Source organism: Bacillus rossius, chromosome 10 (genome assembly GCF_032445375.1).
Source record: "Bacillus rossius redtenbacheri isolate Brsri chromosome 10, Brsri_v3, whole genome shotgun sequence".
NCBI lineage: Eukaryota > Metazoa > Arthropoda > Insecta > Phasmatodea > Bacillidae > Bacillus > Bacillus rossius.
The window spans coordinates 48,704,286-48,719,889 of record NC_086337.1 but is presented as its reverse complement, the minus strand read 5'-3'; the positions used below and the strand labels follow the sequence as shown (position 1 = coordinate 48,719,889).

Here is a 15,604-nt window from a genome sequence, read left to right as displayed (position 1 = left end):
ACCCAAGTAATTATTTTTTCGTGAACTTTAAAGGTTTAACTCAGCTGAAAGTTAATGGCCGACAGTACACAACCACATCGTAAACATTTACAGCAGTAATTTATACAATACAGCTACAACAAATTAAACGTCTTCATGACTATGTACAGTAGAATCTCGCTGATGCGACCCCTCACGGTTTCCGGAAAAACGGACTTATAAACGGATAGGTCGCAATAGAGAATTCGGGGTGTCACCGCATCGTCGGATACATCGTGTGAATGCCGCTCGGGCAGTGACTAGCCGAGCTCGGCGCGTCCACTATCGCACGAAAAGACGTCTCAGCTGTCATGTTATCTTACCCGCCCCCACGAAAAGCCGCTGTGGCAGCTTCTGCGAGAGCGTAAGAAACTCGTCCGGCCAGCATCCTCCTCCCCTCCCACACCGCGTGCGGCAAAAGCCAGGTTGTATAGTCCATTCTCGGTAAAATAAATATTTTTAGGGGCTTATACGACTGTCCATCGCCGTTAATAAATACTTTATAAGTTTAAGTTATTATGATACAATTTGTTTATTAGTCACACAGCAGTTTCTGCTGAAAAATCACTAATACCTAAAATTTTATTGAATAGAAAAATTTAGCAGTGCCGTAAATATATTTATTTTACTGCATAGTTACTTTTCCGTCTGCATCCCAACGTGTTTTTTTCACGCTGTGAAGGGCCGTGGAAAAGATAATTGCATGAGCTGTCAAAATAAACATCGCTGACGGCAAGGGTCGGAGCGCATCCTGTCGGTCTGTCGCTGTGATTATATACTCCAAAAACATGTCACAGCATTTCAGGATACTTATATCTTTCATTTATAGCCGAATGTTTTCTACCTGATCCACACAAGTTCCTTCGCCATGTTTTGAACGAAAATAACCACCAGCCGGCTAGCATAGCCAAACTCGCGTGACGCGAGTTCTCTTAGCGCGAGTATTTATTGGAACCCATTGTTCGGGGTATGCAAGTCCAAGGTGTATAGCATAATTCCACGCAATTTTTTTTTGTTTAGCTGCGCATGTGCGAAGTCAGCGATGTTATAGAAAAATAGCCGAGAACCAAACACCTGGCGACGTCGTTAACACAGTGAACACAGCTTTGTGTGGCCAGTGACACCTGAGATGCAGCTGGCAAGATCACATCACACTAACCAGTCGCAAGACAAAAGCACGGGACCGGGACGGCAATAGACGCGCACGTAGATGCTATCAGGTGATGTGCGCAGTTTACCGGTATTGGCTAGCGCGGACAGTCAAGGGGTGGTATCTATTTTTAGCCGTCTTTTGTATGCCTGCATGCCTGCCTGCCTGCCTGCCTGCTTGCAGTACAGCGCTCGCCAAGATAGACGTGAACACATAGCGCCCAACAAAGTGTAACAGACTTGTTTTTCAGCCGATTTTACTCAAATTTTCGACTTTCTCTGCTCAAATTTTTCACGGTTTCTCAAAAAACGGTCGTATAAACGGAATGGACGCATCAGAGGGGGGTCGCATCGGCGGTATTCTACTGTATTAACTGTTTAAGTTTTTCCTCTGGCAATATGGTCTATTCAATTAAATAAAAATTTGACCATTTTTAATTAACTGAACATATAACTATGATATGTAGATATGTACTAAGACAAATTTGTTTTGTCATTTGAAATAGGGTACACAGTGTACACAAATTGCACTTTCAATTAATTAATAATAACTGATTGGGTCTCTGCATACAGAAATTATTAGCTATAATGCTATAACTTTAAAAGTGAAAGTAAGTAGAATTACAGTGAAACCTCGTTAATATTATCCCGCTTATTACGAATGACTCGTTAATATTACCTATTACTATTTCCCCGTGAAATATGCCCATTAAACACAATGAAGATTTGTTTGGTTAATACGAAATTCTCGTTATTATGTATAGCGAACAATAACAATTCCCGTCCGTATAAACAAACAGTCATGTTTACCGTTTAATACGAACCAAAGATTACCACAAAGATACGGCCCCGCCTGAGTGTCCGAAGTGTGTTTTTAACTCTATGTTTTCAAAATCACTCGTTCGTGTGTTCGATATGTTCAGAAATCACTCGCGTTTGTACAATATTCGATATATCGAACTTCACGTGGGATGGTATTTACGTTCGATTTTGTACTTCCTTTGTATACATGAATCTGTGCCGGACCAATAAAAACAAAATATATGTTACGCCTAACGTGTTTAATATTTGTGTACGTTGTAATGAAAGTTTAAGTGAATTATCTCGTGAGAATTTTATTAAACTTTAGAATTTGTACGTACACACATAAAAATGGAGGCAAAACGTAAACGCAAGGAAATTGCATTGAAGACGAAAATTAAGATAATAAATTCAGTTCGTCAGGGTGAAAAAACGAAAACAGAACTTTCTGAAGAGTTTGGTATATCAAAATCAACCTTAAGTACAATTCTAAAGCAAGCAGATAAAATAGAAGAAGCGGTCAGGAAAGGTAGTAATCAAACTAAGAAAAGGATGCGCGTCGGTAAACATTCCGAATTAGAGGCCAAACTGCTGGAGTGGTTTCATCAAATGCGCGCCGCCAGAGTTCCAATTTCCGGGCCTATTATCCAAGAAAAGGCTGATCAGCTGGCACTGCAACTCAGAATTGACGATTTCCATTGCAGCAACGGATGGCTTCAACGCTTCAAAGATAGGCATAATTTGGCCACAAAATCCATTTGTGGCGAATCTGCAGCTGTCGACCAAACAGCAACGAGTGACTGGCTTCAGTCAGTACAGTCCATCGTAAGTAAATTTGCACCACAAGATGTGTTTAATATGGATGAAACAGGGCTTTTTTACAATCTGTTGCCCAATAAAACTCTAACCGTAAAAGGTGAAAACTGCCATGGCGGTAAACACAGTAAAGTTCGTCTTACAGTTCTACTATGTTGTAATCAAGATGGCAGTACTAAACTTCGACCCTTGGTTATTGGCAAGTCTGCCAAGCCAAGATGTTTCAAAGATGTTGCAGCAAAAAACCTGCCAGTAGATTACGAGGCAAACAGTAAGGCTTGGGTCACCACAAAAATTTTCCAGTTGTGGTTGTTAAAATTGGACAGGAAAATGGCGACTCTAAATCGCAAAATTTTGTTATTGTTGGACAACTGTGCTGCACATACTGCTCATGGTATGAAGTTGGAAAACATTACCTTACTCTTCTTGCTACCAAATACAACAAGTGTGACACAACCACTCGACCAAGGTATAATACAGTGCTTCAAAAGAAACTACAGACAGCGCTTGGTGAAATACCTTATCAGGCAGTGTGAAAAAGGAAAGACTGAGCTTCCTAGATGGTCAGTTTTGGATGCTATCCGCAGTATAGCCATGTCGTGGGACAGCATCAGCCAAAAGACAATTGTGCATTGCTTTGCAAAAAGTGGTTTTGGCCAGCAAACTGTTGAAGAACCTGACTGTGATCAACCTTTAGAGGATTGGCAAGAGTTAAAAGAACATGTGCAAGTTGATAATGACTTCAATGAGTTTGTTCATATTGATGACAGTGTGTACACCAGTGCAAGATTAACTGCAGAAGATCTTGTTGGTTCACGAGGATTACAGGAAACACCAACGGCTGACGCTGTACAGTCACTTTGTGAGGGTGGTACAAGTCAGGATAATGATGGTGATGACGACAATGGTGAGGTAGTGCATAAACTTCCAAGCAAAAGTGACACAATCAGTGCTTTGCGTACACTGGAAAATGTACTTGCTGCAAGTGATGTGCCAATTGACTTGATTGCAGGATTTGAGAAGATATGTTCTGCTGTAAATGATATTTACAGAGATAAGTGTGTCCAGAAAAAAATTAATGATTTTTTTAAACCTATGTAAATATATCTTGCATACTTTGCATAAGAATTGCTATACACTCAACAGCAATTAACTGTACGGTAAATGTTAATCATTTTTGTCAAAACTTTGGAAGCAAATTAAATAAGAATACATACATACGTATATGTATACTAATTATCAGTCTGTTATAGTATATTTTATTAAAACTATTAAAATTGCTTCTAAGTGTATTTTGTTAGTGTGCATGTCAATATCTAGTTTCTATTACAATAATAATATTCCACATTTTTAGTGCTCTGACATGTAGGAATTCAATATTTCTTATCGAGTTCTTATTCTACCTATTGGCTCAAGAACCTCATTAATATGAACCTCGTTATTACAAACTGAAATATTTTACTCCCCTTCAGGTTTGTATTAATGAGGTTTCACTGTATATAAAAAGTGTATAAAGTAAAGGCTCAGTATCACACGCAGAGTAAGTTATTTAATTTTATTGTTATTACTACTTTTGGCTTTTCATGTAACTTTATTACGATAGTTCTCTCATATTTCATGTTAAGTCTCAAATTTTATGAACTAGGCCTAGGCAAATACTAGTTTTTTGATGCGAAGCAAATATTCAATTGAGTGTTTAAAACACTCTAAGCGAACTGTGATTATTATTCTCAGCAAGACTGCATTACACTTATTTTATAAAATACTGGATTGTAGAAAAAAATAATATTTTAACATTTGCAATGTTTGAACTGATTAAGTGATTAACCAATTGGGCCCTAGGCATAACACCATTCAATAAAAATGATAAACCAACCATAATATTAAATCTGGGCATTCATAAAAGCGAACTTGAGTGCCACATTTTACTTTTTTAAGTAAACAACTTTATTTCTGCAGAACATAAAAAAAAAAAAAAAATTACTAAATATTTTCAGGAGAAAACCTCAGGCTTCCATGTTTTAAAGCTAGCTTCACATCAGAAGTGAAGCTTTGCATCACAACCAAAGCTTCATATAAAACGAATAGCAAATTTCCTGGCAAAGTCAAATCAAATATAAAAAAAGAGCTTCGATTGATTCGCTTAGTCGAAGCATCGCACAGGCCTATTATTAACTAATATTTACTGGTTATTATTTGATAACGATAATAAGCCACGTAAGTGTTCATAATTATGATCTTTTGTGCAACCTTTTACAGTTCGTAAATAATGTTTAATACATATCTGATAACAACATTTGAGACATAACAACGCATTCAAGGGAGGCCCTTAGGATAAATTCACAGAGAAATTTTGTAACAGGAAACACAAAAAAAATAGTTAACCAACTCTGTGTGAGATTGAGCCTAGAAGCTGCAGAAAGGCAAAAAAGCCTAGGGCCTCGTACAAAATCACAACACCTGTCAATAGCAGATCGGGCAAAATACCTCGTGTTCTAGGAAGAGTGCCTTCATCGTTCCTTTTGACCAGTAGTCCATGGCATGGGCTAGCAGTTTCATGGAGATCGGGTTGACCCTCAGGAAATTACCGACAAACACCACCTGCCAAAATTACGTATTAAGTACTTTAATCCAACATTAATGTACTAGCAACAAAGTTGATGTAAAATTTAAAGGTTTTACAAGCTTGGCCAAAGGCAACTGGAACTCCAGATAATAGTGGGCTTAGAACCAATTTCATATGGACTATGAGTGTCATAAATTGAGTAATGTTGGAGCAGGATTCAAACAATGTATGTAGGTACTACCGAAATTACATTAAGAAAAACATAAAACTTTGAAGATGCATGTTTCTCACAGCTAAAAGCTAAAGTAAAACAGCCACACACTATTATGTCTAATAAGAGTAATAATGTACTACGTATTATGTATTAACAACTAGAATGTGGACATAAATTTGGATTTAGTAGTTATGGCATACTGTGTCACTGATAATGTTTTGATGAATGAAAAAAAAAAAAAGGTACCAAAATAATATGTCATTGAACATGGCCAAATAAAATAGGAGTTGGAAGAAAATTGAAGTTGTTAGATTGGTACATGGTGCAGTAGGAATATCAATAGTTACATGTAGAAGTGATTCCTTTCGGAACAACAAAAATGTTTAAGAGGAAGGAGACGTTAAAATCACCTGTGGTTACAGAGTAACTATGTTAGACGTAGAGTTTGAATATAAAGTAATTTGTTGAAAGAATGTTAATGCAATATAAATATAATGGAAATTGTGTTAACAAGGTTTTGGTGTTGGCAAATACGAAATTATGATTTATGTGATAAGAACCATGAGTTTAAAGCAATCACTAGGATTTAAGAGCAGTGAATAGTATCCTAAGAGAGGAACCTAATAGAAATAAAGTAGTTAATTTGTTTTAGTAGCGAAGATGTGTTTGTCGCAAGTTGTATCAGTAAATAATGCATTGAGAATAGAAAGATTTAGTCTAACTCAGAAATGTGCGCCAAAGCATTTTTTTTCCTCCTTTTCATTTTTATCAGAAGTCATGACTGTAATTGTGTTAGGAATAATAACTGTTACTAAAGAACAAAAACAATAATAATAATAATATTGGAAAAAAAAATTCTTACATTTTTATGACAGTTTTAAAATTATAAAAACAAAGTTAACGTAAATGGGTCTGTGAAATGGAAATCCACATTTCATGTAAATTTTTACACAATATAGTTATGAATTTCTTGAACAAATATTTGTTTGTGGTCGTTGCTAAGTGTTTACTATTCACAAATTTTCAACTTCAAAAATTTGGATTAAGATTATTCTGCAGTCATAAGTTAAATCATTCAGCTGTTTATGTGCAAGTATGTTAAATTTAACTCCTGGTAGTTACGATTGGGCCCATTCATACATTTTAACAAAGTACGAACTCCATTAAAATTGTACAGTGATGATTTTTAAACTAACTGTTGATAGTAACACAATGTGATATACAACAGCTTTCATATATATATATTTCAAATATTTTTGATTCTTAACTGTAAAAATATCAGAAAAATATAAAAATCTATTAGAAAATAAAGAAATAATACACGTTACTACAGATTTACATATGTATAATGTTGTGTCATGTGATTCTAAAAATAGTATCACTACAAATTTAACCCACTAACTATGAACCTTTCCAAGAATTCTTCAAACAATTTGGTTTTAAATGGTAAAAAGCATAAGTTTTTTTAGTGAATATATTCCACACTAAAAACTTGATTTCCAGGTAATACTTGGATTTGGTGCAATCAATAGAACAGAACTCCCATCTTTCTCGTGACATTATATCAAACAAACAAACAACTTCATTTTTACGCTAAATTTAAATTTATTTATCAGTAAAAAAAAATCATCATTGAAACAAATGTTGTAGGAAGTTATAAAGAGCATATTCTTTGAAAATTTCAGCCAACATTTTCTCACAAAGTTAAAGAATAGGTAAAGTAAAGTGCACCTTCTCAATATTCTCGTTCAAGGCGCACATGCGAGCTATGGAGCCAATGTTGTTGGTGATGGTTACGAGAGTTGCTCGGGCCAAGTCTTCTTTCGAGACGGACGCTCGCTTCTCTTCAGAGTTCATTTGTCCGAAGCTGAACACAGCCAGAAAACTAACACATGTCACAAAATGGCAAACTGAAACAATAAGTTCTGTACTTCTGCCTAAATAAAGAACTCAAAAATGAAAAAAAAAAAAAATTATTTTAATTTTTAAAATTTCACACTATGTATTTAACAATACAAATTCAAATTTCACTGAATAAACATACTGCACTTACAAACTTGTGAGCAGCATTCAAAGAAATAATTTTAGATCAAAACTCAAAGGGCTTGTCACTATGATTCTGAAAGTAAATTTTCAACTCGGTACTCTGAAGAGGAGATGGTTATTTTAGAAGCTCAATAGTTAAACTTTAATATAATGTACTTAGGTATTTAACAAATAAGTTAACTAAAAAATTAAACATTTCTCTCCTAAACTATGTGGAAACATAGACTACATGGACTACATTCAGGAAATAAAATCTGCTTTCTCATTTTTATAATGCCTTACGATTTAACGTTGCGATTCCAACTTTGTATATTTGACGAAACGGAATGTATTTTTGTTGTTGCCTGTCTTCCAAAGCTGACAGATAAATACCACTTGATGACCACGTGTCACATGAATAGAGAACACCTGGTTGATAAAGAGTTTCACTCCCAGAAGTAAAACTTTGTTTGCAAAATGCAACATTGAAGATCAACGAAATTATTCATCAAGCACTTCCATAATACTGATATTTCTAGAGTTTAACATTTTACTGTGTTGTGTTTATGTATATTAATATTTACAGTAGAATAATTATTTTTCCTACAGGTAGATTATTTCTCGCTCCTGAAAGCAGCTGTTCTGCATATTTGATTGTAAAAGCCAGTTTAAAAAAAAAAAAAAAAAAAAAAAAAAGCCATTACCTGCTGGCGACCAAGTCGCCCGGCAGGCCGAACCTCTCGTAGTCGCCGCCGTATATGTCCCTGACCAGCTTGTCGACTCGAGTGTTGTCCCCGCCCGTGGCCAACTCGATGGCCTCCTCGAAGGAGCTGCAGCCGGTGAGGAGGGAGCACAGCCCCAGGAACGTCCCGCCGCCGAGGCTGCACCGAGGGACACCCCTAGCAGGCAGCTGCACCCTGTCTCCCCATCTCACCGGTCCACCCCGCCAAGCTGATACCAAGAAGCATGAACTGTGACAAGCTTAACACTTCAAGATGTTTGCTTTCAAGATAAACTGATGTCCACAAATACCTGGTTAACAAATTACCCTACTTTTCAAGTAAAACTTTCTTATAACAATTTTTTTTATATCTACAAGATACGAAAAATAAAACATAATACATCTTAGATACAACATGCAGATACTTGCTTAAAATCTTTTCAGAGAATATTTTCACAATTATTTAAGTAAACAGTCTCGAACTATTTACGTTTAATGTGGGACTATAAACAGAATCGGGGTGTCAAAAAAAAAAAAAAAACAAAGGTAAGTTACCAAAAAGTTGCTGAAAATTAAAGTTTTGTGATTTCAAGCACAATAAATTACTGTTTATTTAGGGACTTTTTCGTAATTTTGGTGACCAGTCCTTCAGTTTTGTAACTGTTTCATGAGTTTCATGACATTTGTAACCTGCACCTTAGTAAAGTAAGTTTAATAATTAAATTAATATAGTTTTTGACAGAGCAAGAAGAAAAAGCAGGGGAACAATTTCAAGTCTTCAGTAATTCTGCACGATTATTTTAAGTAAACTTAGCAGTAACTTAAAAACTGGGACCAACACTATCTGGTCATTGAAACATAATTTTTCCAATATAAAAAAAGATAAACTATAATTCCTACCTTGTACCGGATACTCTTCTGTAATTATTTGGTCCATAAACCGCAAGAACACTGACACCTGAGCCAATGTTGACAAGCTGAAATCACAAACTAGAATACAGTACCAAAACAAAATACGATTTTTTTTTACAGAAAATAAAGCACTCAAAATGTTCAATGAACAAGAAATTTTGTAACATACTCATTTAAAATTTTTTTGTAATACTGCATGGACATTTTAGTATATCCAGCAAGGTTGTTTTTTTTGTGTATCGCCTAAACATAATTTAAACAATTTAATTTTTTTTTTGTTTGAAGTGGAAGTAGGATCTTGGGTGAGTAAATTAGCTTACCTTATACATTGGTACCTTGGCTGGGAGACTCTTTGCTGAAAATATGTCCTTCATTTATATTTATAAGTACCTAGTACAAATTTCTAAACACACAAATTTATAATTTTAATTTAGTAATGTTTTAGGATACAAACCTTACTAGATTACTTTTTCCAATAAAAACACTTAAAAATTTATTTAATCCTTTACCTTTGCAGTGGCCATTTTCATTTAGCTATTTTAGTGTGTTTTGTAAAAAAAAATTTATAAAGATAAAAAAACAAAAAAAACAAAAAAAAAACAGGATTATGTTTAAACCATAATTCTGTGACTTCTGCTCAATGGTGCAGTAAACAACTAACCTTGGGTATACATGTTGTTTAGAATGGGCATTTGCATGCTTGCTACTTCAGCAGTTCAATAGTAATCATGTATATATTTACGCTCATCACTGACTTAATGATGGCGTAACGCTGCGAGATAGCGGCTACCAGCAAAATGCCAGCGTGCAACGGGAAGTCGCCCACTAGGAGTCAGAGGCCGTCACTCTGCAGGTAGCCGTACTTGCCGTTTTACACCCAGCAACGAAACACTTTCATATTTTTTTTATATCCTTTAAGAAGTGCATTTGAATTTTTCACCAGAAGATGGCATTCAAATTTAAAGAAGAGCTTTCATTTTATTTGTGAGATATTAATCATTCTTTTACTTTTCTAGTTTGACTCATTAACTTCGCAAATTGAATAAATATTAAATTTATCACTGAAAATCAATTTTGATTACGTATGTCGTTATAATTCATTAAAGATTATTGAATGAGACGATTCACACGCAATGTAGTTTTTCAAGAGGTTCTCTTTAAAAACAATTTTTTTTTAAATACTTTTTAATATTATATGTATCAGAAATAATTTTCATTTGCACAAAATTAAAATAGATTGAAATTTTAGTAAATATTTTGTGTATATTAAATTGTTTGTTATATTCATCATTTTTCAACAGGCACCTTAGGCACGTTACAACTAACTAGTTTACACATAATGCATAAGAGACTGCTCAGTCACTTGGAAGAATGCGAGGTGAAACTCACAATGAAAGGGTACGGATTGCTGAAGTCGAAACACCTCTTCACACACTTCTCTTCTTCTGTGGGGTTTGCCCAGTAATAAAACTCGTGTGGGTTGTTTGCCTCCACGTAGAGCATTCCCCTGATGAGGGAGTCCAACTCGTCACACTTGGCCAGCTTCAAGTTAACCTCCTGTAACAACATCCAAAGTGTTTCAAAAAAATTATATTCTGGTTATAAGTCTAAGGAAAATAAAAATAACCAATCAAACAAAACACATCAGTAACAGACCAACTTACAAGCTGACATATTGTAAAAGGTACATGAACCATTTTAACATTGCATTTGCTTCAAGTTTGATTTCAAAAGTGCAACATTGCCTATGGTCAAAGTGATTGCGGTAAAGTCTCTTGGGTTGAGTACTAGTATCATATATATTTTTAAACCACTTCAACTCTCCCAAATAGTAAGAAGAATGTCAGATCACCTGTTTCACACACATACAAACACTGGAAAAATGATTTCCGGTGATATTCTTACAAGAGATGGTATTAAAAAACACCAGTCACATAATCAATGAAACACTAAAATTCACAGCACATGCTGAAAAAGCTCAACATGCAACCAAAATGCAGTCATGTTTCATCACACATTTTTAAAACCTCATTATGGATTCAGCCTCTGTCAAGAAAAATATGAATTAACATCCTTGCCATTAAGACATTATGTATTTTTGCAGTATTAGTGCGTACAGCAATAAAACTAAAACTCACCTTCCTGAAGTTTTCTTCGAATTTGAAAGCTCCCCCACCAGTAGCAAACACAGTTGTGACAAGCGTAGCCATCCCTTTCGACTTGGCGAGAGCAAGGAAATTGCCCATTTCACACGTGGGGAATCTAACAAAATGTAGCGTTCCACATCTTTGTCGTATAATTACATTATCCATCTGCAACAGAAAAAGAAAACTGATCGAAGATGCTTTTTTTAGTCATTACTGAAATTATGTGTTACTAAATAAACTCCACAAAAAATCATTTAATGCAGTGAAAAGTATTTAATCCTGAATTCTATGGTTCGGTACATAATGTCATCTGGTGTCAATTGGGCTGTTCACATTCAGATTTTTACGGGTGGATCTCAGCTTTTGACCCCGACCCTCAGGGTTCATGCCTGCGTTTTTAGTTCCCTCAGAGTACATAGTTACAGTCAGTTTTCCTTTCAGTACAGCGTTTCCCGTTTTCTGGAGGGTTACATTTCACATTTTCCTGTTAAAACTATTTTGATTTTTAAAGACCCGGCACGACAGTTGCCCCAACGTGCCAGATGAAAGGCCTTCCACTGTACTGGCTCGTCCAACTGCGAGGATGTAACACTCGACACATCGGCCAGCTCTCGTGTGAATCAACACGAAAGCAACCACGCTCAGCAAGCGGACAAGTACCTGCAGGTAAATATCTCGATGCCCAGTCTTGCCGTAGGCGGAGTTCTTTGTGAGGTACCGCCTGATGTTCTTCAAAGTCTCCACTTCGGCGTCAGCCTCGTCGGGAGTGATGTCTTTGGGCTCAAAGTACACGAGCTTGCAGAGGGTGCCGCCAATATCCATCCCGAACCACGGCATTGCTAGAAACCACTCGCACAGTCACTAATGTTTACTCGACAAAGCATTCACATCACCAAACGTTTCTGAAATACCCAAATAAAAGGCAAGATATTTTTACTGCAGAAATAAACTATCAAATTTAGGCAAAAAAAAATCAGCTAGTAAAATATAGGCTGGCAGTTAAACAATAATAAATTAAACTAAAGACCACTGGTTAAAAAAAAAATACATACATAAAGACCAGCTGTGGGGCTGTTTAAAATAAATAAAATTTGTGATTTTTACATTTCAGATTATATTCTAATAATTTTGCAATATCACAATATAATTAAACACAGTGAATGGTCTTTAATAAGGTATTCTCTGACACAGCACGTTCTTTAATCCAGCACCAATAGAGCTGCTTGCATTCAGATTTTTTTTGGAGTGGATTCTGGCTCTGTCACATTACTGTACTGGCTGCATTTTTAGTTCCCTCATAGTTCAATGTTACTGTCAGTTTTCATTTCAGTACAGTGTTCCCTGTTTTATAACCAATTATATTTCACAGGTACCTATGTATACATAATGATTTTTTGGAGAATCCTAACGCTCATCTGTATTTTTTCTTTCAATAAAACAGCCTATTTGACTTGTTTTAAAACCATTGTACTGTACATTAGTTTTTCTCTGGTATTCCCATTAAAAATATTTTGATATCCGATAATCTGGCAAAATTGCTAACACAGCATGCTTGCTGTCCCAAATTAAATAGCATTTCGGTTCTTTTTCCCACTTTTAAAGTTTAAATGTCATTAAAGAAAGTTAAAAAATGGCTTTATTTCCAATTGTAGCTGCAGATAGCAACACAAAAGTTGCACCAGCCAAACAATTCTAATTTACACTTCTTACCACTGCCAAATGCCCTTTCAAACCATTAAATTTTGATGTATCATCATTAAAAATAAAAATTAAGACACTGAATATGGCAAGTATTAATCCAATTGGAACATCTTGTACCAGAAATCTGGGCCATTTCTCACAATTTCAGTGGCCACAGCATGCGAGAGTTAATACTGGTTCAGGGTGATACAACCCCTCAATGTGAAAAATAGACTACTGACTGAAAAATTACTATAATACCTTCACAAACAAAAATTATTACAATAATAATATCCTGAGATCTCAGACCAAACGAGGGACAGGTAGTGTGCATGGTAGTGAATTGTATCAGAAAGGAAAACAGAAGGTTCCTTCCTGTACATTCAAGAAACATGCAACACTTCAAGTGAAGCGCTAGTAATAACGCAGCATGTATCATCCATGGCAATACCTCCACTTGACTACTGGGATTTATGCCCTTCGCTCCCTCTACTGCAGACTCAAAACTTTCCTCCTTACACTTTGCCCCTAGCTTCTCTCGATACTACACAAGGTTTAAGAAAGTCATGGCTAACATTAATTGGGATAAACTTGGATACATGATACAGAACAATTACCCAATATTTCACTGAAGCTATACCAACAAGCTATTTTGAATGTAAATTGTCCTTTGCTTAAAAGAAATGTCTAACAGTTTGAGAAGTAAAAACACCACGAGATGGCAGCTGTGTGAAATATGATCTCACACTATGACTGCCAGGAAATTAAATTATTTTGAAAATATTTACTTCATTTCAAAATGACTTTTCACCCAAGAAAAGTTTTCTCTCTTTTGAATATATGCTTAGTAATGTTAAGTTAATTGCTCTGAATATGTGTTGTAATCAATAAATATTGTATTCACTTACTGTAAAAACAAAAACATTTTCAATTCCAGAAAACAGAAAAAAAGAAGAAATATTTTTTATTTAATTTATTCTCATTGTAGCAGTGATATTTAGTATAACATGATCTGTCCAATATCCTTTACATGCACAAAAATATCAAAAGGCAGGAATAAACTATAAAAAATAAATAAATAGTTTTAATGAATATCAAAACATTAATGTGATAAACATTTGGGGTCTTAAAGTTATTTTTAAGTAGTTATTTTTTGTGAAACGATACTTCCAAGTTTTGTATACATCCAAACATGTTTCATGAGATTAAATATTTAAATATGTTTCATACTGAAACATTTATGAAACAGATATTGAAAAAAAAGTTTCTAATATTTTTTGAGAGCATACAGTACTTGACACAAAATATTACATGATATTATTTGCCTAAAAACAAGCCCATGATAAAGTGTAAATATGAACCATGCTTCACTTTAAACTCACTAATGATGTTTTGAGTTTCATATCCAATAATAGTGCTAATGGTAATCAACACGAGCTCATTTTCCTGTATTTCTGTACATTTTAACATACTTACGTGGAGATTCATCAGTATCCCCCATGCCATTTTCAAATCCATTTGCTAAGATGTGTTCATTGCTGCAACTTGCCATGATGTTGCTGCAGGAATAGTTCTTATTACCATGTGGCCCCATTATGCATTACTGAACGTTTGTATGCTGGTCAAATGTATAATGTAAAAAGCTGAAACAAGAATTCACTGAATATAAGATATAAAAATATTCAAAATAAAATTAAAGTCTTAAACTTAATTTCAAGAATGCAAAAAATGAAATCAACATAACATTCCTGAAATTTAGGGCAGTATAAAAATTGCTATGTTCAAAATTTTATCTACCTACTAATAAAAGTAAAAACATTAAAAATCACACTAAGTACTATCTTGATCATTATCAACAGCAAACCTTGACCTTTACCATAACCCAAACCAAAGTCTTAGTGGATTATTCCACTTCTGAAACTGAATCCTCCATGCACTCTGAGGTAGTGACCATACTAATAAGTAGATTGACGTTTCAATCGTCCGACCAAAACGTAACAGCTAACAAATGCTGAGTCACAAACTTGCAATACATCGAATTAATTCAAATCACTAGACCTTGACCAATCCTTGGCCTAGTCATATAAACCTATTGGCCCGGTTAAAAAATACCAATGCAATTACATTAACAAGAAATTTGAAAAATACAATCCACAAAGATAATGTGAATAGCTTACCAAAATGCATAATACCCTTCGGTACAAATAAATATGCACAAAAACAGCTTACTTCAAAACCTCGCAGTTGTCTATCCTTCTTGACACAAACTAAAATTAAATAAAAACATTTACTAGGTCTACCAATTTCAAAACATCTGTTGCCAACATAATTTTCAAGGACACGGAAATACCGTAAATAAATGTACGTATTCCAATAATATAGGTATAATAATAGTCGTATTAGAGTATTTCATTTCATTTTATTTATCAATCAACGGAACATATAGTTATGTTTTGGGCCTTTTCTTTGTGGTCAATAATATAAAAGTACGTTTACAAACGGAACACACTAGCTCTCAATCGACTTAAATCAGATATCTACGAATTTTACATAAC

The 15,604-nt window shown here is 34.9% G+C and overlaps 1 protein-coding gene across 8 annotated transcripts in view; it reads right to left on the bottom strand.

The window, feature by feature from the left end:
• LOC134536118 (pantothenate kinase 3) overlaps positions 1-15,604 on the bottom strand; it is a 34,622-nt gene that overhangs the window by 11,501 nt on the left and 7,517 nt on the right. For 2 of the 8 annotated variants that reach the window (XM_063375692.1, XM_063375698.1), the window contains exons 1-9: positions 15,227-15,356; positions 14,526-14,692; positions 12,030-12,208; positions 11,361-11,534; positions 10,612-10,779; positions 9,211-9,287; positions 8,294-8,470; positions 7,296-7,431; positions 5,272-5,385 (exon numbers count right to left, since the gene is read on the bottom strand). In XM_063375692.1, the coding sequence (XP_063231762.1) occupies positions 5,272-5,385; positions 7,296-7,431; positions 8,294-8,470; positions 9,211-9,287; positions 10,612-10,779; positions 11,361-11,534; positions 12,030-12,208; positions 14,526-14,643 (1,143 nt within the window). In that variant the 5' untranslated portion in view covers positions 14,644-14,692; positions 15,227-15,356. Of the gene's footprint in view, positions 1-5,271; positions 5,386-7,295; positions 7,432-8,293; positions 8,471-9,210; positions 9,288-10,611; positions 10,780-11,360; positions 11,535-12,029; positions 12,209-14,525; positions 14,693-14,925; positions 15,175-15,226; positions 15,357-15,604 lie in introns of those variants that run through there. The other 6 variants (XM_063375693.1, XM_063375700.1, XM_063375697.1 and 3 more) reach the window with 4 other exon arrangements.